This window comes from Miniopterus schreibersii, assembly GCF_964146895.1.
Source record: "Miniopterus schreibersii genome assembly, chromosome: 4".
NCBI lineage: Eukaryota > Metazoa > Chordata > Mammalia > Chiroptera > Miniopteridae > Miniopterus > Miniopterus schreibersii.
Window position 1 is genome coordinate 97,247,260 of NC_138105.1, and position 22,993 is coordinate 97,270,252.

The 22,993-nt window shown below is 52.7% G+C and overlaps 1 protein-coding gene across 1 annotated transcript; it reads right to left on the reverse strand.

The window, feature by feature from the left end:
• Positions 1 to 627: 627 nt before the first annotated feature.
• BOD1 (biorientation of chromosomes in cell division 1) lies at positions 628 to 8,498 on the reverse strand. The gene is made up of 4 exons (XM_081134552.1): positions 8,170 to 8,498; positions 4,558 to 4,682; positions 2,210 to 2,411; positions 628 to 1,386 (listed from the first exon to the last, which is right to left on the reverse strand). The coding sequence occupies exons 1-3, from the start codon at positions 8,398 to 8,400 to the stop codon at positions 2,216 to 2,218; spliced, it is 552 nt and encodes a 183-aa protein (XP_080990678.1). The 5' UTR covers positions 8,401 to 8,498; the 3' UTR covers positions 628 to 1,386; positions 2,210 to 2,215.
• Positions 8,499 to 22,993: the final 14,495 nt, after the last annotated feature.

Below are 22,993 nucleotides of genomic sequence, written 5' to 3' on the forward strand. Positions count from 1 at the left end.
TGTTTAATATTAGAAGTGTTCTGGGTCTTTATGTGGCAGGTAGTGATGTTTTTGTGACCAGAAAGATGCATGGGAACTTAAGCTTCCTTTTATTAATTAGCCGATGGTAAAAATGGACTTTGTCATATTTCGTTTTGCCTCAAGTTAGTTACTGAGAACCTATTGATGATGCTGTGCTGGGACTTCCTGTAGGTTTATTGGATTAGCAATATCCAGTAGCAGATTCAACTAAGAACCACACACTCTCAGTGTGAAGTGACCTCTGACATTACCCAGGGGTGGGGCGCAGTGTCTGCGGAGGGCCGGCAGCCTCAGCAGCACCAGCTTTAGACACAGCTCTGGTCCCACCTCAGGAATCCTCTACCAGAATGTGCATTTTTCCAAGATCCCCAGGTGATCCTCTGCACATTCAAATTCGAGAAACACAATTATAGGTGCCCTCAACTGAAGGCCGGCATTGGTAGTGGTCCAAGGGAGGAGAGCACCTGCCCACCCGTCCAGCTTTGCCTCCTGGCTCCAGGTCGACGGCAGTTCAAGTCCCATGCTGGGCACAGATGTGGCCCCGCAGGCCAAGGGAAAGTTCACCTTTCACATCCTGGGGTCTAAGAGTCAGTGGAAGCTTCAGAGTAAGGGTATCAAATGATTTTATTATAAAACTGAGGCTATTTATGGATCATTCACTTTTCTAAAAAAACACAAACATGAGAATAAAATAAACACACCCACGACTTCCTGCTTGCAAAGTAGGAAGCAGCCCTGGGCAGAGAGCCCGCAAATGCTTCCTTTTACTAGTGTCTGAGCTTCCTCAAGCATTCTAGGGCCCCGTGTTTGTCGCCTTTTCGGGGAAAGGACACTGAAACTACAGGATTCACAAACAAGAGGGAAGGGTCACAACACCTTTAAAGCTATTGATGCTAGCGGCTTGTACCGTCCAGTCTGCACTCTGAGAAACAAATAAGCAGTCCCAGCCCTGCCCCGCTGACCCTGACTGCCGCTCTCAGCCCTCAGGAACTGCAACTCTGGGACTGCACGTTCCCTCACCGTAGCTTTGTTTATCCCCAAGCACAAGCCCTAAAATCCACATGCAGTCTCCTGATTCAAGTACAAAGGTTTGTTTTGGGACAACCCCAGGTTGATGTAGTGTTTTAGTTCTCTGTAGTGTCTGCTGGTGTCAGCCCCTCAGATAGGCTGGCCAGATGGCAGGGGCACACAGGTCAGCTTTCCTCCTGCCAAACTCGCCCCTGCTCAGTGTGGACCCCGCTCCAAAGTCAAAGGTGAAGCCAGCGACGACTTTCGCCCGTCTTCACTCTGAAGCTGTATCGCTATGAACCGAATCCACTTCTTTACCACTATTCAATGGAGCTTCCAAAAGACGTCAGGCACATTCTACAAAGAAGAGAGTCCCATCAGTATGCTTATTGATGAGACTACATTTACTGGACTTATGTTCCTAAAGGAATTTTCAGTTAAACTGGGAAGACTTGCAGTGAATGTTTTACACTCCGTAATGGCATCAAGGTCTCCCATATGAGCACCAAAGACCGCAGAGTAGAAAGAGGGGTCAAGGCAAACCCAGTGGTTACTAATAATGCTAAGTCCAAGCCCACCACCGACCACGACCTATTCTGACTAATGTCGCCCAGACCCTACAGAAAGCATTACTGTGTGCATCTATGGTTATTTTAAAAATTAAATTCCCAATGTAATAAAAAAGGGGGGCGCTTACCAGAAGAACCCTGTGGTAACTGACAGTGGTAAACTCAACTCCCTTTAAACACAAGGAAATCCAGCAGGGCTTTGAGTCCCATTTAGGATGAGTCACTTGTGGATGCATTGCTTGATTTTATATCCAAACTGCAAACCCAAATTTAACTGGGTCCAGGGGTGAGACTCACTTAAGCAATTTCAGAAAAGCAAGACTTTCATTTGAATTTCCCTGTGCACACTGGTCATACCAGCTGGTGTCTAATGAAGCACCTCCTAGCTGAAATGTTTAGCTCTGAGGCACAAAGATTCCTCCTCACTACTCAGGAAAATGCTGCCACTTAGTGCGCAGTGAAAATGCTTGTAAAGAGCAGGTCAGATCCATCTATGTAACTATTTTTCTGGTAGACAAGATGGTCATCCCCAGTGACGGCTTACCCCTCGTCTATCCATTTCACTACCTCTAAGTCAGAGACAAGGGGCTCCTGGACTAAAGAGAGCATACCGGAGCTTAGGGCGCATCCTGGGACGGGGCTGCGGGGTCCTGGCTCTCTGGCTCCGGAGGGGGTGCGGGCACAGCTTCTTTTTTCTTGGCTGCCAGGAACTCATGAATTGCTCGTTCTATCTGTGGCCTGAAGATGTGGTTTAGCTTGGGATCCACCACCTGAGAAATAATTCTGTCCACTCCAGCTTCCAACATCCCTGACCTTGTGGAGACAGAGAGATCATTCTGTTACCTAGTTCCTCTGAGATGCTTTCGTCCCCAACAAGTGTCACGTGAGCCCAGTAAACACCCCACTGGTCAAAGCTACAGCCACTCAGGAGTTCTTTCCAAGGGAGATCCACTAGCAGAGTTCCAGCTGCTATATTTTTACTTTAGAGGAGCAACCCACAACCAGGAGCCACCTATTACTCCTGCCTCACAACCTCACCCACTACCACCTCAGCCCTGTGCAAAGGAACCAAGCAAAACTAGGTGGCCTGTCCCAAAGACCATGAAAAGTGGTGACATGGTAGGAAAGAACTTGACGACAGGCAGAGCTGAAAAGCTTCATCATACCATCGGAGCCAGCGAGCCTCAGACTTGACTCCTTTCCTTCGACATCTGTTCTCTTACTGGCCGAAGCAGAAGTAGCTTCCAGCAGCAACCTGGCTGCTGATCCCCACACCGTCTCTAACTCAAATGCACAGTGCTGGGAGGGCCACCACACTGCCACCATTCCACATGGCCTCCAGCAGTGACCTGGCTGCTGATCCCCACACCACCTCTAACTCAAATGCACAGTGCTGGGAGGGCCACCACACCGCCACCATTCCACATGGCCTGCAGCTATGGCTGCTGCCTAGAACACACACAAGGGACTTAGAAGCAAACAAGTAAATAGACAGGAAACAAATTGGCTCTAAGCATCTAAGGTGCTAAAATACACCCCAAACCCTTTTTGAAGCAGAGTAAAAATTAGCCAAAATGTGTGTATTCAAACACTTGGGGCATGGTAGTAAGGAAGGTCATGGTGACAGAAAGCACATGATATCTGAAAAGTTTGGGAGAGTCCATGGAGGTTCAAACCAAGGTGTTCTCAAAGGACTGAAATAGGCAAATACCGTCATGAGAGGCAGGGAAGGCCCTACTTTTCCTTTAGACCTGAGAGCGCTTGGGCCAATCAAGCCTTTGCTTGGGTAGAAACAGGTCCTGCAGTAAATGGGCAGATGGTGTCAGGGACAGCAGAGAAAATGAACGAGGGAAAGCCACTGTGACAAGCGAGATGAGACACAGGCCCTGAACCCATAGGCTGAGCGGCGGGTAAAGTGCTCCCTGGAATCAGGGTGACTAACAGCTTATCAGCAGGAAGCCTGGATGTAAACACAACACCATTAGAGCCCAGGGCACTCTCAGGGAGACCTGCATTAGACAGCGTGTGCCCTCCAAGCTGAGCTCGTGACCCACAGTGAGGTCAGCACCAGGCCACGGTGAGTCAGGGGGCAAAGCTGCCCTCCTCAGTCACGAGCCCATCGCTTTCCAGCTACACCTCTGTTTCCGAGGCAGATTCACAGGGATCTCTCCTGGATGTGAACACCTGATCAGGGGAAGCATAGTGCAGCTCGCTTCCCTGGAGGTGGATCCTAAAATAGCAGGGAAATGAGCAGGTATCATGCAGTTAAAGGACTTTGTCACTATTAGGTTCAACAGCACAGCTCGATTTTCTGTGGAGCCGTCCACCCTATGGACCTGGGACCCAGCTTCTGGGCCTGAATGGCCAGGCCAGCAGGCCGACGCTGGGGCTGCAGGGTCTCACCGGGTGACAACACTCCAGGCTTAAGTAGCAAATCTTCATTCCAAAACTGCATTAGAATTTGCCTCAAAGTGTTAGCAAGAATCACAGATGAATGTCCCAGTATTAAGTCCAAATTCACGTTTCTGGTTAAATACATCTTAGATCAAACAAAAAGCTGGAAAATTTACACAGGTGGTAAAACTAAGCATTCGCTTGTGAGAATAAAGACCCAGATCCGTGTGCCCAAGATCCACACCCTGATATCTTGATCTAAAATGCCCAAGTATGTTCAGACTACTGAAAACTTCAGAGCAGGGATTATATCTTGCAATTGGAATATCTTTTGATGCCCCTGGAGAGATGTGCACAGGAAAACCTCCACAGGCTGGAGAAACTAGCAAGGATTTCAGCTGAGTTCGGTGCTTGAACGTGGGTTTTAATAAAGGGGCAGCCTGCTGCAACTCCTATGTGACATTTGCTGGGAACGAGCACCCCCCGGCCCAGACAGTGGCCTGCACCCGCCCTCCTGTGTGCCGCACTTGTGGTGCTGCCTCTCGCGCTCAACCTGCTTACTTACTGAACCACGCTCTGCCTCAGGCCATTTCGCAGCTGGTTTTTGTTCATCGTAGGGTTCCATTCCTGCTTGTCCAGTTGTGTTGACACAAAATTATCCACTTTCTGCCTCAGGTTTTGGTAAGCTGGCTACAACATTAAAAAGAAGGCAAGGTCAGAAGTTACATGCATCAAAGGTCTGGAAATCAGTCATTCAGGACACTGCTCTTCAGAGAAGCGCAGACTTTCGGGTTCTTCATGCACTTCATGGTGGCGAGCACACGGCAGACAGGGCAGGCAGGGCGAGGATCACTGGCTAACACCAGTGCCCACTCTATGGGGGGCACAGTGCCAGATGCCATATGTTATTATCTCATTTACTTTTCAAGTGCTGCTCTGAGGGACGTCCATCCTATGAGCCCTCTCCTGCCCCCGTTAGAGATGAGAAATTTAAGCTAAGAAAAGGTAAACAAATTGCCCGCGTGGCAAAGCCAAGGTTAGACCCAGGCTGTTTACAAATCAAATGGACTGGGTTCTAGCCTGGCTCCACTGCTTACCAGCTCTTTGACTTTCAACAAGTCCGGCAACCTCTGAGTCTCATTTCCCACTGGAAAACTGTGCTATTACTGCCCCACTGCCTCACAGGGTATTCTCAGCAACAAACAAAGGCTCAGGAAAGTCCCTTGCATCAAATGAAGGGCCACCCAAACCTCAGCATGATGCAAGAGCTCAAACTGAAGTCAAAGCCTACAGAACACTGGGAAAGGCTGAGGGGAAACACAACTGAAGTCCAAAAGGAGCCGAGAGGTACTTACTGATTCTAGACCCAACAGCATCAGAACAAAATTAGAAGGCACTTGGTAAACACAAGGAATGCATGTTCTGAGCCTCCAGAAACTTCTGGTGCTGTCAGCTGCTCTTCTCCAAACCAGGAGTATTATGTCCACTGCTCTCCCCTCCAAGGAGGGCGCAGGCTTCCCTGCCCAATGATGCTGAGTTTAGCGATGCGATCTGCTCTGGTCAATGGGACGTTAGTGATGAGACCTTAAAGGTGGTTGTACTGCCTGGCCTGGCTCTTGTGCCCTGATGACCCTCTATTACAGCATGTCCTGGGTGGCTCCTCCCCTTCAGTCTGGGGCCTAGGGTGAGTATACGTGCAGCAGACCTAACCCCAACCCATAGCTTGGATCCAAGACTAGGCAACCTGCCACCCACAGCTGAGCCACCCAGCTGAAGCCTACTGAGGCCAGCTGAGCTCTGGGCACCTGCAGCCCTATCGGTATGAGAACAAATGCTTGCATAAGCCACTGAGACTTGGTTTATTCTGCAGTGTTATTGTGGACAAAGTTTGCTAACAGTTGGGTAAGTGAAACCAACAAAAGACTCAGTAGGCCTTCACTCCATGAGTGGACTCTTCCAAGAGGCCAAGAAAGCTGGCTCACAAACATAAGGACTCTCCACTAAACCTGGAAAGAGGAAGGCATGAAAATGAGAGAATTAACATGCTCGTGTCCTATCTGCCTAGCAACTCCCTTCTCCAGGTAACATCCTCCCCTCTTCACAAGGGCAGGGCAGTGGGTGCCATGTTCTCCTGGCCACAGCAGAGGGTGCCTGACCCAGGCTAAGACAATCCAGACAGTCCCTGGGATTTTTTTTTGTAAACTGGAGCTGAGAGTCCCTTTCTGGAGGAGGAAGCCAGAGTAAGGTATAGTCAAGAGATACTAGTAACCAAAGGGATGACCCCGCAGTACCCGACAGTGACACGGTTATAGAGAACAGAGGAAAGACAGCCCTGGTGGAGCAGCCCTGGTCCAAATGCTCCCAAGCCTTCTGGCAATTTGTTCATTTTGTTCATTCAGTCCTTCCTTGGATCCCATGAGTCAGCAGAGCCTCCCCTTTGCTTAAAGGAGCTAGAACTAGATCGTGCCTTGTAAGCATGCATCCTGATACTATACCTTCTATTCCAAATAACTCACCTGCTTTGAGATGACAGTTTACTGAAAAAGGACAGCGGACAGCAAATGTCCCCACCAAACCTCAACAAATGCTGACAATATAGAGTAATCCTCTCATTACCTAAGTGAAAGGGCCCTTTTGTCCCAGGCACTGACATTTTACTGTATTATCTAGCCCTGTTCTGGACCACGGATCAGTTTGTCCTATTTATTTATAGTTTGGATGCACTGCTAAGTAAACTGCAAACATCATCAGAACACGTTCCCCTAAATACTCCAGCAGTCTCAGGTGGGGCCTAAGAATATGCATTTCTAACAAGTTCTCAAGTGATGCTGCTGATCCAAGGACCACACTTTGAGAACCACAGGTCTGAAAGCAACTGGAAAGACCCACCTTTGGGGAGTAAAACCACCTGGCAGCTACCAGAAGGACCGCCCACAGAGGTGTTAAGTGGGGGAGGCTCAATTCCCTCTCCCCGACAGCTTCTCGATATTCATTAAAATAAATAAGTAAAACATATACTACATCGATGAGGCCACACAAAACCTACTGGAACACAGGAAATATGAGTGGAGAATGTGTGATGGGAAGCTGAGCACACCCAGAGTCCTGGGAAAGGGTGAAAGCTCTGACAGTGTGTACCTGAGACCCTGAAATAAGAAAAAGTAAACACCTCATCTCAAGGACAACACTTCTACTTGGGCTTTTAATCTTGGAGGAGAAACAGTATAGACCGCTTACTATATATACCATCTGGGGCACATGTCCGTTTTCCACGCTGGAGTGCAAGCTCTGAGGACTGGGTGGTGACTGACTTGTTCCTGTATCCACACAGCATGGCAGACACAGGCCAGTCCCAGTTCGATGACTAAACAGACTGGGGGTCCCTATCCAGTTCAATGACTAAGCAGACTGGGGGTCCCTATCCTTAAGGTCTTACTTGAAGCTCACAGTCTTGCTCTGAGGTAGGCTCAGGGAGGAGAAACCACTTCCCTGGAGGAGCCCCGTCGGTAGCAGAGCCTCCTGAACCTGGAGTCGTGTTGGAGAAGCCTCTGAAAGGGAGAAGGGGAACTCCTGAACGGCTCACTCAACACCCAAGATGTTCCCTGAATCCAAACCACCTTGGCAGCCAGGTAAAGTGAAGCAGCCTCTTACTGGGGGGAGGAGGGGGGGTTCACCTGCGGCATTAGGATTTAAAATAGGTTCCAAATGCCCTTTAATCGGCGAAGGAGTACAAAACAGGGGTGCTGGCTCTACCACAACGTACCTTCTCGCAGCCCCCGCGCGAGTCTGCGATGGGTGAGCTGGAGAAAAGGAACAAACCGCCACAATACTGATGACTGTGCGTTCAAACCACGCGCGCTTACTCACCTGGCTTTCCCCAGAAACACACTGAGGTTTGCTACCGAGAGGCTTAAAGAATCCCATCTTGGGGAAGATGGGGTGTAGGCTCTAAACACCAGTATTGAAACCCCAAGTTCAAAGAAGCGACTGGGGAAAATGCTCATTCCCAGCCAACAGCGGCGGGGCTGGGCGCCCGACCCACGTGCGCGTCGCCCAGAAAGCCCCGGGCGCCGCCCCGAGCGGCCCCACCTCGCCGCGCAGGTGTTTAATTAAAAGGCATCGTTTGTTTCTCTCTCTGCTTCGGACGAGCGAAGCTGCGGGCCGGCGGCCTCAGTACCTTGGTGTCCACGTCGGCCAGGCAGTCCCGGCGGAAGCTGTCGAACAGGCCCCGGCTCTTGAGCTGCTCCACGATGAGCGCGATGAGCTGCGGGTCGCCGGGCGGCAGCGAGGCGGGGTTGATGGGGCCGCCGCCGCCGCCGCCCGCCGCGCCCGCCCCCGCCCCCGCCGAGGCCGGGCCTGCCCCGCCGCCGCCCACCGCGCCCGCGCCCCCGCCGCCGCCGTCCGCCATGCCTGCGCCCCGGGCCCGCGAGGGAGACCTGATGCGGCTTCTTCCCAGGGGCAGAGGGCCTGGGTCGTGTAGAGGTGGCGGAGGAGCCAGAGCAGGAGGAGGCGGCGGCGGGGGAGGAGAAAAAGGAGCCGGCGGCGGGGGAGCTGGCGGCGGGGCTGGTGGAAGAGGCGGCAAAAACCGCCCGCTCCGGCCGCGGCGCTCCTCGGGTGACGTCACCACTTGCATTTGCATTGTGGGGCGGGAGGTTTGCGGCAGTCATCTCCGGCGTTCTTATGGGCGGACCCCTGGCGGGCCGGAACTACAACTCCCGGCAGGCTTCACCCGCTCGTCGCCGGTGTGCGGGGCAGTATGGGAATTGTAGGCTCAGGCCCTCCTGATTGCCGGAATCTGTGCTGGGCTTTCCCATGCTTCTCTGCAACCCTCGCTCTAAATGAGCGACTCCCAGCAGCGCCTGATTGTAAGAATCATCCGCGGGGCCGATTAAAAGCGTAGATTAACAGGCTCGTCCCTTAGAGATTCTCATCCAGCTTTTTGGGTAGGAGCCTAGGAATCTGTGCTTTTAACCTGCACTCCCCTTGGTCTCCTTGGACAATATGGGAAATTCGGGAGACAGTGGACTAGTCAAATTTCTATTATTCAGAAATGTGTGGGGTTCTTTTCCCCCTTTTCATTCTAATAGCAATGCATACTTATTTTAGAAAATTGGAAAATAATGGCAAATTGTCTCCCTTATTTCTTTTTTATAGGTGTGGATTTCCTTGCAGGTATTAAATATTGTCAATAAAATAATAATAATAATAATAATAATAATAAAACTAGTAATGAGTAACTGGACTATGCCAGGCATGCTGCTAAAAACTTTACACGCAATACTTCCCAACAATCTGAAAAGCAGACACTATTGTCATTGCTATTTTACAAATGCACAGAGAGTTTGTGGCCCTGATCACATAGCTGGAGGCAGAAAGGGAGGGTTTGAATACAGGTTTCCCGACTCCAAATCTTGCAATGTCTGACCGAAGTTATACTACATCCTGAGAGCTAGCTGGCCTCATACGCTAGTTAAGGCTTTATATCCTGATTTCTTTGTAGCCACCGTTCGCCATTGGAACCCAAAGCTGCCACCACTGTTCTCTCTTCCCTTCAGCCTTTTGCCCGTTGCTACCTCAACTCCTGCCCACGACCCCGGGAATCATGTCTGCTCTTGTTGTTCCTCACCTTCGGTGAGCAGTGGAGGGGATGTAAATAATAAATTCTGTAATATCCTTGGCTCCTAGGAAGAGGCAGAATAGACAGAGATCCGGGGTGCTCTCCACTCCGACATTTCCTATTCAAGAGCGTTTAAATGAACCCTCAAAATAAATCCTCAGGTTAGTTTATACTCACTCTTCAACATCAGCTCAGTGTTCCTCAGTGATTAAGGTAATGACAAATGTCCTCTCTTAGACTTCTCCATCCTTGAGGTTGCCTAATGTCTCTTCCTACTACTTGACCCCACACCTAGCACTCACCTTTAGCCCCAGGAGAAGCCCATGTTCATTCCTCCAAGCCCCCTGATCACTTTGATGAGCCTCATCTCCATTTTTTTGGCACATCTCACCTGACTCTTTCCTTAGGGGAAACTTTTCTGACCCTCAGACCTAATCTGGTCTTGTCTCACCGATATAGACACTCAGAGCTTCATTCTTGTAGCAATGATTATAACTGAAAGTGAATCACTTACAGGCTAATTGGCCACCTGTTTCCCCTGCTAGAGTGTAAGCTGTAGAGCCGGGACCACAACTTGTCCATCGCTGTGTCCCCAGCCTGTAGCACAATGCCTAGGTCAGAGTGAGTGAATAAGCTCCAGGTCGGTTACCTATAGTCATCGAACAGATGAGACGGGGGGAGAGAGAGAAGGAGAGAAGGCTGGGGGTGTCATGTGGAGCCACAATCTTCAGAAAAAGAAGTGTTATGGCAGGAGACGATGGGTTGACCTGTCGTGACCGAATGGGTTGGTGATCATGGAGATTGGCAGCAGATGGTTCACCCTTTGGCAATCTCACTGAGGATCGTGGGACCCTGTGTCCTGGTTGCTGGAACAGTGACCTGTGAGATGATGCTGTACCCCATACCTGTGACCTCATCACTGGAATTGATATAAGTGGGGTGGGGGTGGGAGATGTAAAGGTGATCAAGACTAGGGGAGTCTTACTATTCGTCCAACCGTGGAATAGGAAGCTGCCCCAAACGCACTCCTCCCTCGTCGTTACTGTGTGATACACAACAATGGTCACCAGGGAGCGCCATTGCTGTATTAATGATCAGAACCTTTAGAAATTTCTAGGCAGAATGTTTTAACTTTTGCTCAGGGAGTAGTCTCGTTTTTTCAGGAAAAAAAATAAATCATTGTGGGAGCTCAGTCTTAAAATCTGTGACAAGTTGCCTGATCCCAGTGAATTGCACATATTAAGGTGCTGGAATATTTTATCTCAAATATAGCATAAAAGGGTGAAACTACCACAGCCCAAACTCAGATCTGGAAGGAGAAAGGGCAGGAACTGGAAAGAAATGACATCCGGAGGCTGCCATGGGAGACATGGAACGGCAGCAAGTGCGTGGGATTTTGCATGGATGGTGCTGGATTCGAATCCCAGCTCTGTTCCTTTGGGGCAGTGTGACTTTGGGGAAGTGGCATCACCTCTCTGAGCCTGTTCCTCGGGACCTTGGAGACGATTAAGCTCCCTTTTGGCAACCCATTGATCATTCCTGGCCCTTAGCAAATGTTTAATACATGTTGGGGCCACGAATTTACATTTGGGTTGGGAGGTTATGTGATTAACCTCCGTCTCCCCCACTAACTCCTAAATTTACGAGGGAAGGGATTGTCGGTTTTCCTTCGCTATCATGTTCCCAGCAGCTAGAACAGTGCCTGGTACATCAGGCTCTCGGTAAATGTGATAGATAAATGAAAAAAATTAGTAAATGAGAAATTTGCTCTTCTAAGTATAGAATAAGGCCATTTAAAATTTTGGATACTGCCCTCGACCAAATGTCAGAGGAGAGGCAATATCCAGAGGGGTCAGGGGCAATCTAGTGAGCTGTTGTAATATATGACTGAACCAGACTGGGAGGCGGGGGCAGGGAGTGGCCCGGGGATCAGACGTCCATCTGTGGTTGCTTGGTAACCTCTCAACCTTACAATCCAAGGTCTTGATCCTTAAGCAAGAGCATGGCAGAGCCCCAAGACCGAACCCGGGGCTGCATTTAGACTCCACAGCCACTCGGGGAAGACAGGGTGTTGGCCCTTAGCCATGTGCGTGGCGTGGCCCTTTTCTTCTTGCTTCCCCGTGTTCGTCCAAAGCGCGGGCGGTTCTCAGGCTGGCCAGCTGTGCGTCTCTTCCCCAGCGGCCGCTGCGGCTTCTCGCCCTGGCCTGTGCCCTCTGGGCTGCCTGGGCCGCGCCGGCACCGTGTGATCTTGGCGGCCCCGTTTTGCTTCTTCCTGATGCTCTCCAGCTCGCTAGTGACCACGCGCGCACCAAGAAAACAGGACTTTCAGAAGCAGGAGTCCTCAGCACCAACCAACACTGTCGCCGCCTCTCCCCGGAAAGGTGTGTCTTGGATAACACCTCGGGCTGCGGTGTTCTTAACACATTGCCATTTTGACTTATTACCACAGGATGTCCGGTGAGAGAGCGAAGCTGATGTAATAGAGAGGAAAGAGCGAGAAGTTTAGAATCTGGGCCCGGTTTGGATCGAACACGGACTATGCGCCCAGGAGGCCTGTGGACGCACCAGACGTCCCAGCTCCCGCTGCCCGAGAGCCAAGTGCAAGTAGAGGGATTGTTTCCAGAGGGAGCCTCGGGCCGCTGACAGGTGTCCCTTCTTCCAGGGAGACAGTGCAGGGCCGAAGGAGCCCCTGGGTGGGGACGAGGCTGCCTGCCAGCTTGAGCTCCAGGGGGCCGTGCTCAGCTCCTGGCCCTGATCACTCCTGGCCCCTCCGGTACTTCACTGGTGGGTGGGCTGCGTCTGGACACTGGCTGCTGCCACGTGCAGTTTGAGCGGACTGCCTGCTGTGACCACACCAAAGTGGGCGTTTCCTCCAGCCCCTAGGGGTGCTAGAGAAATGGACAGATCCCAGTGGCTCAACCTGGAAGGAAACGTGGGTTTCTGGCCTCCATTCTGGTGCTCTATTCTTCTACCCCTCCCTAGGAGGCCTCTGGCTGGCAGACTCCACGTGGCGGGCTGTGGGCATCATTAGTGTTATTCAGCAGGTATTCCCAGCTCTTCGCCTTCTGGCCCCAAGGCAGGGGCATGCAATAGTTCTAGCCCCTGAGTCCTGAGTGGAAGTGACATGTCACCTCTGGGCTCTAGCCTTTAATTGCTACTGCAAGTCTCTCTTTCCCTTTGTCATGGTGACATCGGGCAATATTTGAGATGGTGGCTGCTCCGTCAGCCTGAGGTCTGGGTTCAGGATGGCCTGGAGCAGAGCCTTCAGCTGACCTTTGATGGACATGTCGAGTGAACAGGACATAAGTCTTCACTAGTTTCAAGCCACTCAGATTTAGGATTTTTTGTTCCCACGGCCTTCCCTAGCCTAACCTGACTGATGGTACATGTTTACCATCTACTTGGTTGCCTGGCATCTCAATGTTCTTCCTTTTAGGGGGGCATCCTCCACCCTCTGAGACCTATATGAAAATGCCAGACACTCACTGTCCCCGCCTCCCTTGCAGCTAGGTGCAGGCACCTGGCCAAGGCCAGCGGAGATGGTGCCACAGCTGCAGTGCCAGGGGCTGGGCTGGTTCCACAGCAAGAGTTTGGTGATTGTCTCTTCTCTGGCCTGCTTTCTAAGCTTCCTTCTCCAGCCTTCCTGTCTCTTCTGTGAACTGTCCCGTATCCTCGATCAGTTCCCTTTCAGCTTATGTCACCCGGAGACGCTTTACGCTGCCTGAGACTGAGAGCCTTGGACTGAAACAGCCCATTAGGTGGCAATGCGAGGCTGCAAGGGAGACAGGAGGGGGAGATGCACCTGACTTCTCTTCCTGCCATGAGCCTCTCCTCTGGGAGCAGCATTGTCTAAGCCAGAGGAGGCCACAGGTGCTGGGCAGGGGCTTCTGGTCGGACGTGGTCAGCCTTTGGGCTCGGGAGCCTCACCTTCCTTCTCTGTAAAATGGGACAAACAATAGGACCTCACTTACAGGGTGGTGGAGAGCAATGCATTTGAAAGAGAGTGCATTTGAGAGCGTTCCGGAAACCATGAAACCCCAGTGCAGGTTTAACACTTTATTCTTGTGTGAGCTTGCCTGGATGTACCAGCTGGGGAGTCTTGGCTGATGCGACAGGGAAATGGAGGTGCCCTTCCTGAGGTTGTTCTGTCGCTCAGGACCTGGGAGGTCGCAGACCAGGCCTCTCAACCCAGGCCCATCTGAGGTTCGGCCCAAGAGACCAGAGACCCCACATTTAAAGTAATGAAAAGATTCCTGGTGGGCGTGGTAAAAGCCGAGAGCCATAAAGGTGGGAAAGGATATTGGGGATGATTTTATTCTACCCTCTCAATTTGCAGAGTTCAGAGAGGGAGAGCCTCTAACCCACAGCCACACAGCAACTCTGGCTGAGCTTGGGGTCAGGCTTCAGGTCGTCTCACTCTGACAGCGTGTCTTAGTCTGGTGCTGTGATCCAAGTTTGCCAAAGCGATATGGAAATACAACAAATCTCCCTGAAATGTCTGGCCCGCATGTCATAGCAACCTGTGGTCACTGATTGTTGTTCCCCCTGCCCGAGAAGGAGGCCCTCCTTTTTTCCCTTCCCAGTCTCCTAAAACACTGTCGAGGAAGGGAGAAAAATTGCTGAATCGCTCTTTTAAAATTAACATGGGATCCGAATCAAAGACGCTTAGAAGAGAACTTTCTCACCCCAGCGGCCGGCCCCCAGCTGCAGCGCGAGCTTGTTTTCCGCTGCTCTGCCCCAGATTCACGGCCGCTCTCGAATCCTTGGCAGTTTTCTCCGCACTGTCCTGACAACCTCCGGCCATGAAATTGAAAAGCTAGTCACCGAATCCTGCTCCTAATGGCTTTGTCCTTGCCAGCGATCCGACAGAGAAACCTGGGAGCGGGAGCCTCCCGGGGCAGGCGGCTGGCTGGCCCGAATGACAATGGGCCAGGGCGGGAGGCGGGAGGCGGGAGGGCGCCGGCTGCCAGGAACGAATGAATGGGCTTCACAGGGACAGATTCCCGGGCTCCAGGCCCTGCTGAAGAATGCTGAGCGGGCATGTTACCCCTCACCAGTGCCCTCTGGGCCCCAGCCTGGCGGGTGGGGGCGTCAGAATTTGGGGAGAAAATGACTCCATACTGGAGCAGGCCCTGGGAAGCGGGCCCACCTAGCCAGCCCCCACCCCCACCTCAAGTGTCTCCCCTGAGCTCAGACCCCAGCTCTAACCCCACCTACCATCTCCGCAGCCACCCCCCCCAAGGAATTTCAAGAAATCCTCAACGCCTGAGGAATTTTAGTTACCCTTAATTAGGAAAAAACTCGCTAGAAGACCCCTGTGGCAGGGCTCACCACAAGGGTGTCCCTGAGTGCAGGAGGGTGGGCTCAGTCTCTGCTCTGTGTCCCCAGCCCTTGTCCTCGGGACCCACGTGGAGACACTGGTGGGTGACAAAGGACAGTTGCATTCAGAGGGCTCTGTGTTCTGCATTGTCCCCACTGGGCGCGGACTGGCACACCCACCTGGAAATGTGCAGGCGGCAGGCTCAGAGGCCTCAGCACTGGTCTCTGGAGGCCACTGGATGCTGTCTGGTGGCGTCACAGCTCGGGGACCTTGAACAAGTTGCTTTACGCCCCCCCAGTCAGTTCCTTATCTGTGACGTGGAAATCACCATGGTGACTCCTTCTGAGGAGGGAATGAAGGCTCTCGCATCAGGAGCTTGCCATATAGTCTGTGCTCAGTAAAAATACAGACCAATAGTTAACCACCTCCCCTGGACCCAGCACCCTTCCTGGCAGAGGGAGACTCCCTCCGGATGGCATTCGCCTCGCCCCAGGGAGACGGGTTAGCCTGGCACTGGACGGCCCCTGGGAAGCCGTGTTGGTCTTTGCTGCTTAACTGAGCTGTGCACTCAGTCAGTCGGTGAGTCAGTCAGTCAGTCACACAGGTATTCATCGAGCGCCTTCTCTGTGTCGCCCACCCTAGGCCGGGATTTGGGCTGAGAGATGAAGTAAAAGGTGGCAGAGTCTCAGTTCTTGGGGCTCACAAGCGAGCAAGAAGCCACCAAGCAGAATCAGGATCAGAATCATTTGGGGTTCAGACACGGAGGTGGGCAGGGAAGGCCTCTGATGGGGTCGGCCTTGGAGCTGGGAGCTAAATAACGGGGAGCCGGCCACGCTCGACCGCAGGACAGAAAGGAGGGGCGGGGCGGGGGAGCTGGTCCGAGGCTCGGGGGGTGGCCTCCGTGGACCAGCAGAGGGGTGGAGGTAGCGGGTGGGCTGGGAGCCCCTGGGAGGTCATTTCACAGGAAGTCTGCCCAGAGCATTGGGGCTGTGCTGGGTGCCGTGCTCTCACCATTGTCCCCCCAGAGGTCTTCTCCAGCCCCCTCTTTGCCCTGTACCTGCTGTGACTCTGCACTGAAGGACAGGTCTTTGAGAATAGGGCCGAGCGCCACCAGCCTTGGCCCACCTTCTCCGAAGTGCGTGCCTGCCTGGCCTCGGGGTCCCACCTGGGTGGGGGGTGTACTTGCCTGCGGCCGCCTCGCTGTCCTGCTGACCTCTGCGCCTGGAGCGCAGGCCGGTGCAGGCTGCCCTGCCGGAGCCAGGGGTGCCCTTACTGAGTCGGGCCCCATGATGGGCCCGTCCTCCAGGCCCCAGCCTCAGCTCACCCCCATGACCACGCATCCCCTGGTGCTAGCCGTGCCAGAGGACCTGCAGCCCCACCGGGAGGTCACATGTGGGGCCCCAACACCCCGTTGGCCAATTCATACAGTGCTGACCACCTGGGGTCAGGCAGCCAAGGGATATGATGATATGGAGCCTGAGACGGCTCCTGTTGTAAGGAGCAAAGAGGCGTTTAATCCAGCCTCACTCACTCATCTATCCGTCCAATAAATGTTGACAAGCACCTACCGTGTGCCACGCGTTGTGTTAGCACCAGGTTACACACTGTTCGTACCTGGAGAACTCTGTGATGAACAGTCAAAATGATTGCGGTCCTCAGGGACAGCAGGATTTTTAACCGAACAGGCACAAATAAGTAAACCCGCACACACATAATTCTGAACACAGTAAGTGACGGACAAGTACAAGGCATGCCGCGTACGTTCCTGATCCGATGGCACAGGTATGATGCCCAGGTGAGGTCCCAGTGAGGTGTGAACACGCAGAATGCTCGTGCCACCTGTGGGGTCATTACCCAGAGCACAGGCCGCCGTGAATAAATGTGAGCACCTGCCACAGAAAAAGTCTGGAGTCTGGCCAGCATGGAGAGTAGGCGGCGAGTCCTGATGTTAATAAAAGGGGTTACATTTGATGATCGGAAACTTAGAGATGTGACAGGTGACACGTTTGGAGCATCTCCCGGGTGAGGCGCTGTGGTGGGCGCCAGGGTCCCTGGATGTGAGCGGCTAGCCTGGAGGCCTCACGGTGACAGTCCGAGCTGCAGATTCCCGCTTGTCTATGTTGTTTTACTTTGAGATATGACCTTGACTCCAGATTTCCGACGAGACGAGCCCGACAGAGTCCTGACTGTAGTTCATGCCACGGCATGTTAGGTTTTCACGCCCGATGAGGTCAATTATACCTGCATCTTGGTGCAGCGGGCACGGAGGGGGAGCTTCGCGTGGCAGAAAAGTCTCTTTTTAGATTAGGCGAAATAGAATTCACGCTTGAGAAAAGATGCTATTTCTGCTTCCAATCTGATTTTATACCCGTTTCAGTTTTAAGCTCTGTGTCCCATTCTAGAGCAAGATCCTCCCCCTCCCCTCCCCTCCCCTCCCCTCCCCTCCCCTCCCCTCCCCTCCCCTCCCCTCCCCTCCCCTCCCCTCCCCTCCCCTCCCCTCCCCTCCCCTCCCCTCCCCTCCCCTCCCCTCCCCTCCCCTCCCCTCCTCCCTTTCCCTTTCCCTTTCCCTTTCCCTTTCCCTTTCCCTTTCCCTTTCCCTTTCCCTTTCCCTTTCCCTTTCCCTTTCCCCCTCCTTACATCAATCCACATCTATTTGCCTTTGATTTGGGGTGTAGCAGCAGTCAGGAGATGTCATGCTCCGGGGAAACCAGCTAACCCTGGCCTGTGGACCTAATTTGCAGGAGCCCCGTTTTTCTCCATAAGCCGGCGCGGCTCAATAGCACTTGCATTTCTCTGAGCATGTGTCTGTTTTTGCCAGTCTTCTGGGCTCTGTGAGGAGTAGAAAAGGGATGAGTAGTAGGTCAGTGGCCTCCCTGGTAGCAACTCCCTGCCTCCAGGAGGGCCTCCTGTCTGATGGAGCTTTCTGTCTGAGGACACCGGAGACAGCCCGCAGCAGGCGACTGGCTGACTGCACTGAAGCCAGAGTGAGAGGCACCGGCTGGAGATGCTGGCAGACGTCAGGGTCAGGGTCAGGGTCAGGGTCAGGGTCAGGGTCAGTGTCCAGTGGGCCGCAGGACGGCTCTGTAGGTGGCGTGGTGATTGAATGAAGCCCTGGTGTTTGGAATGATCTGGAATTGGGGGGCTAGGCGCCCCTGATTCTGATGGAAAGAAGGAGAAGGGCCGTGACCCTAGGACCAACCCATCCCTCCCCACACTTCCTGTTCCCACGCCCGGGGGCGCCATCCGGCTCTCCCCCTCCTCCCCTCATTGAGTCCCCGAAACGGTGCGTGGGGCAGAAAGGGCTGGACTTGGTCCGGGTCCCAGGAGAGTGTTTTTTGGGCAACCGATTTATCCCCTTGGAGCTGTGGTTTCCTCATCCCTAAAACAGGCTTCCAGAGTCCCCAGAGGGCTGTGAGCACAGACCCGGACGACACGTGGAGTGACCTCAATGGCTGGCGTGTAGAATGTGCGAGCACCGCTGCCATGGCGACCGCGGCTGAGCCCAGGGCACCGAAATTGTTCCCCTCCATGGCATCGGCCAGAAGAGCCCCTGTGCCAACCGTAGAGAGATGCCGGGACGAGTCGGGAGTGACGCAGATCCTGCCGCGTCTTCACGTGGAGGCCTTCACCATCTACGAAGGGCCTGCGGCCCCGGCAGCCCCAAGTGACTGCTTTGCTGGAGTTGCCTTTAGGGCTCACACACAGCATCCCGCCCTGAGAATCCACACAGTGCTGAGAGCTCGTCATGGATGAAGAATGCAGTAACCAAACCCAGGGCAGCATCCTTGTGAGGTGCTTTGTTCACTAACCTTACAAACAACCCCAGCGGCTGACAACCCGCCAGCCTGCTTCGGGCCGGCCTCGCAGGCTCCCCGAGGGCTCCCGTCTCCGGCTCACGCAGGGACAGCTGCGGAGATCAAGGTTAAGGCTCCGGCCCGTTTTCCGTTTCCAGGTGCCCGGCAGGGTAGAACGGGCTGCCTCGCCCACGGAGCCCTCAAGGGTGGTTGCATGAAATTGAAAATGGAAAGAGACCCAGCTGACACCAGGCCACCCCCCTGCCCTTTTAATCAGGGCTGCTGGTGCCCCGAGCCTTCCCCAGGGCGCGAGGTTGGGTCTGGTTCAGTTATTTTCAGACGTCTCAGGCCCTCAGAGACTTGGCAGGCGCGAGGAACAGAACAGAGGGACCTGACTGGAATAAGCCCCCAGCGATCGAACGCCCTGCAGCAAAACCAGAGTCGTAAGCGTCTGAACATACTGACACGCTTCCGGATCAGCTCAAAATGCGGGGTCTCCACAGAGCCTGCCCGTATTGTGAGAAAGTGGGCCAGGAAACCGACAGGGGCAGGTATGTGCCCACCCCTGCCGCTGAGTGACATTTAACCACAGTAATTATTGTGATGATCGTAACAACAGAAGCAGCTCACGCTGACTCAGTGCTTACACGGGCCAGGGAGCTTTCTAGGGACTTACATTCGGTGCTCACCACAACCCTGTGAGGTGGGGGCTGGTCTCCCCATTTCACAGAGGGGAAAGCTGAGGCTCAGAGGGCAAAAGCAAAAACCAAGAGGCAATATATTCTTAGATCGACACGGTCTCAGACGTCAAAGAGGCTCCAGTCTAGTGACGGGCTCATTGGGTTTGTGGTGCGGATAAAGAAATTGGTCCCTAGAGGTAGGCAGACCATGACGCATAGCAGCAGGGCAGCTGACAGACACACAGGGTTAGAGAGGAGGGTGTCTGGGCCTGAAAAGATTGGTAGGATCCCAACAGTGGGGCCAGATGGAAGGGCAAAGGGAGAAGGGACTCCCGGTGGGGGCCACTCCTCAGGCAAAGGCCCATAGCCAGGTCTGGATAGAACGGGAGGGTCCCAGTGTGGCTAGAAAGGCACGTGGAGCTGGGCTGGGAAGCCTTGAATGCCAAGCGTAAGGACTGGACTGTTGTTTTGTTTTTGTCAGTAGAAGGGAAGAACAAATTTGGGGCAATGGCGGCCTAGGACATTGCTCTTCCTCTTGGCTCCGGGAAGGAAGTTGAAGGAACAAGTGGCCTTTGGAGTCAGGTGCCTCTGGTTTTAATCTCAATTTTCTCCACGGATTTGTCCTGTGACCTTGAGGAAGTTACCTGACTTCTCTGAACCAAAGAGCATGCTTGCATGTATTTCATAGGTTTTTGGAGATAATTAAATATGATAGTATATGTAAAGTGTGAGGTATACAGCAGGCGCTCTGTGACAGTGGCCAATATTTTTATTTATTAATAATAAGAACTCTCCTGTTTACTTTTTTTTTGTATCTGTTTCCAAAAGTCTTGCCTTCCTAGGACCTGTCCTTCTGAAACAGGGAATATAAAGGTCCGCCTTATTTTTCTGGACGAACTCCTACTCAACCCTCAGGACCCATTTCAAAAGTTTCCTATACTGTGTGACACCTTTGTCAGTTTCCACAGTGCAAAGCAAGTCCCTCTCTCTGCCATGCCTGCATCCTGGCCTCCTCATATGGTGACTGTGTCTGTTTATGGTCTACCTTCTCAACCAGCTTGGGAGTTTCTCCCCTGGCTCAGCAATCCTCCAAGTGTGGTCTGCACCCTGGGGAGGGGGGTCCCCCAGTCTCTTTCAGGAAGTCCTTGAGGTCAAAAACATTTTCATAATAACTCTAGGACATTATTTGCATTTTCCATCCTGTTGACCCTTGCACTGGTGATGGGGAGGCTGCTGGCGTCTCGCACAGATCATAGAAGTGGCATTGGGTTTGCCAGGTTTGCCAGTTTCACTTCAGAACATCCTTGAAGAAGCAGTAAAATGATTAACTATCAAGCCTCGACCCTTGAGCACATGTCTTTAATAATCTGTGGGGAAGGGGGAGTACATAGAGCACTTCTGTGGCACCCCAAAGCACCCCAAGGCACGTGGAAGGCAGTGGGAGGTCTGGGAAGAGCACGTGGCGACGGTGTGGCTCAGGAGCTGGGCCGGTCGTCGCCTTCCTCCTGGTCACTGCGCACCATTGCTACTTAAAGGACAGCGGACGGGCCACGGTGGCTCGGAGTTGGGTACTTGTCAGAGGTTTTCTCAAAAAAATGAATGAGTGAGCCCAGCCCTTGCAGGAAAGCTACCGGCAGTATTTGTTGCCCATGATAAAATTCAAGCTGCTAAGTGAAAATTAAATGCCTGATACACTTTACCTGTCACCGAGAGCCTGACATCTTCCCATAAAACGTCTCTGATGAGAGCTGTGGCCACACTAATGAATCGGAATATTTGATATCATATCATGAAATGTGTCAATATTTGGAAGATCTGTGTGAGTTGGTGCAGCAATCTTTCAAATGAACACGATATGATGTTATAAAGTCACGCCTGGGCTAAAGATCCATTCAAAGTGCAAGACAGAGCAGTCAGTGGGCTTTACTGTGACCGAGCAGAAAAGCCCATCCACGTGGTTTCAGCTTGGACATCGCGACCCTTAACCACTTGTCAAGTTCGGGTGTACGTCCAAGGAATACCTGTCATTATCCGAAAAGGCTATTAAAGTACTTCTCCATTTCCTCAACCCTAGCCTTTAGCCAAACCCTAGCCCCAACCCTAACCCAAATTATAACCCTAACCCTAATCCCAAACCTAACCCTTGCTCTGGCCGGGGTGGCTCACTTGCTCGGGTGTCGTCCCACGCACCAAAGCGTCGCCAGTTTGATTCCCGGTCAGGGCACCTGCCCAAGTTGTGGGCTTGATCCCGGTCAGGGCGTGTAGGAGGCATGGATGTATCACTCTCACATCCATGTTTCTCTCTCTCTCCCTGTCCCTTCCTCTTTGTGTGAAAAATCAGTAAGAAACTCTTAAAAGAAAGAAAGAAATCCCACTTGGTGACAGACCTTAATTTAAAAAAACAATGAAAAAACCTAACCATAACCATAACCATAACCCTAAAATGAACACGAACCAGAGCCTTAAAAAAAACCCAAATACAGCTCCTTTTTCCAACTACATACCTGTGCGGGGCCAGACTCCCTTCGCAGTTTTAGCAGAACAAGCTGCTCCCCGGAGCGAGTGCAGAAGCAGATGCGAGGGCCCAGCTGTCTCCGATGAAGCCGGACCGTAAAGAGATGGGCAAATGTGTAAACCGTGTTGCTCTTCTCACGAAAGGCCTTCATGCTGCAACACCGAGTTCATTTTTATGAAATACGTTACATGTTAACAGGGAGCGGGTTTGTTACTGTTCTTAAATGAGTATTTGCACAATTCTTTAGTTTTAGTTTATGTGCTAAATAGAGGCAGACGGGCTTTGGGGTCTCTGTCATTTTTAAATGTATAAATAAAGTTGTCTGAAGAGCAAAGGTTTTGAGAGCCGTTGGCTCATGGCCTGGCACATAGTAGGGACTCATTAAATAGGTGTGGTGTCCAGGCCTTCAGGGGTGAGGACAGGCCAGGCTGCCTGGCCCCGACGTCGCTCTGTTTCTCCGTCCTTGGAAGGGCCTGCTGGGGCCTCCCTCTGTGACTGAGCAGGGGCTGAACGCCGTGACCCCGGAGCTCCTTCAGACAGGGCCCACCGCCTGCTTGATGCTAAGTAGGGCGCCCCTGCGCCCTCCGGTCCACATCCCAAGTCGCCTCTGCACAGGCAGGTCCTAATTCCATTCGTTTTCTGCCTTTATCTCTGGGTGTAGGCCAGACCGGGAAGTATAGAATTGCTGAGACAGTAATTTGCAATTAAATTTAAGAAATGTTAGAGGTCGAGCCTGGGGCAGATCTCAGCTATTTTTAAAGACGGGCCATTTCAGAGTGGAGCAAAGGGGGACCACTTACACGCGGGCCTCTGCCTGGCTTGGAAAGGTGCCTCCTCTGAGAGCAGCGGCCGATCCACAAGATGAGCTGACTGCTCGCTTCTTGCTCAAAGGCGGGAAGGTGGGGGGAGCTGTGACCCTTCCCTGACACCCCGTAATCCAATCTCCCCGTCCTTTCTCTCTCCTTCCTGGGCGGCTCCCTCCGGGCCTGCAGGAGAGCATCTTCCCGGCTGGCCTGTGTGGCCGCCTGTCATTAGAGCCGAGGCCGTGATCCACTTGAGGAAATGGCAGTGGGCC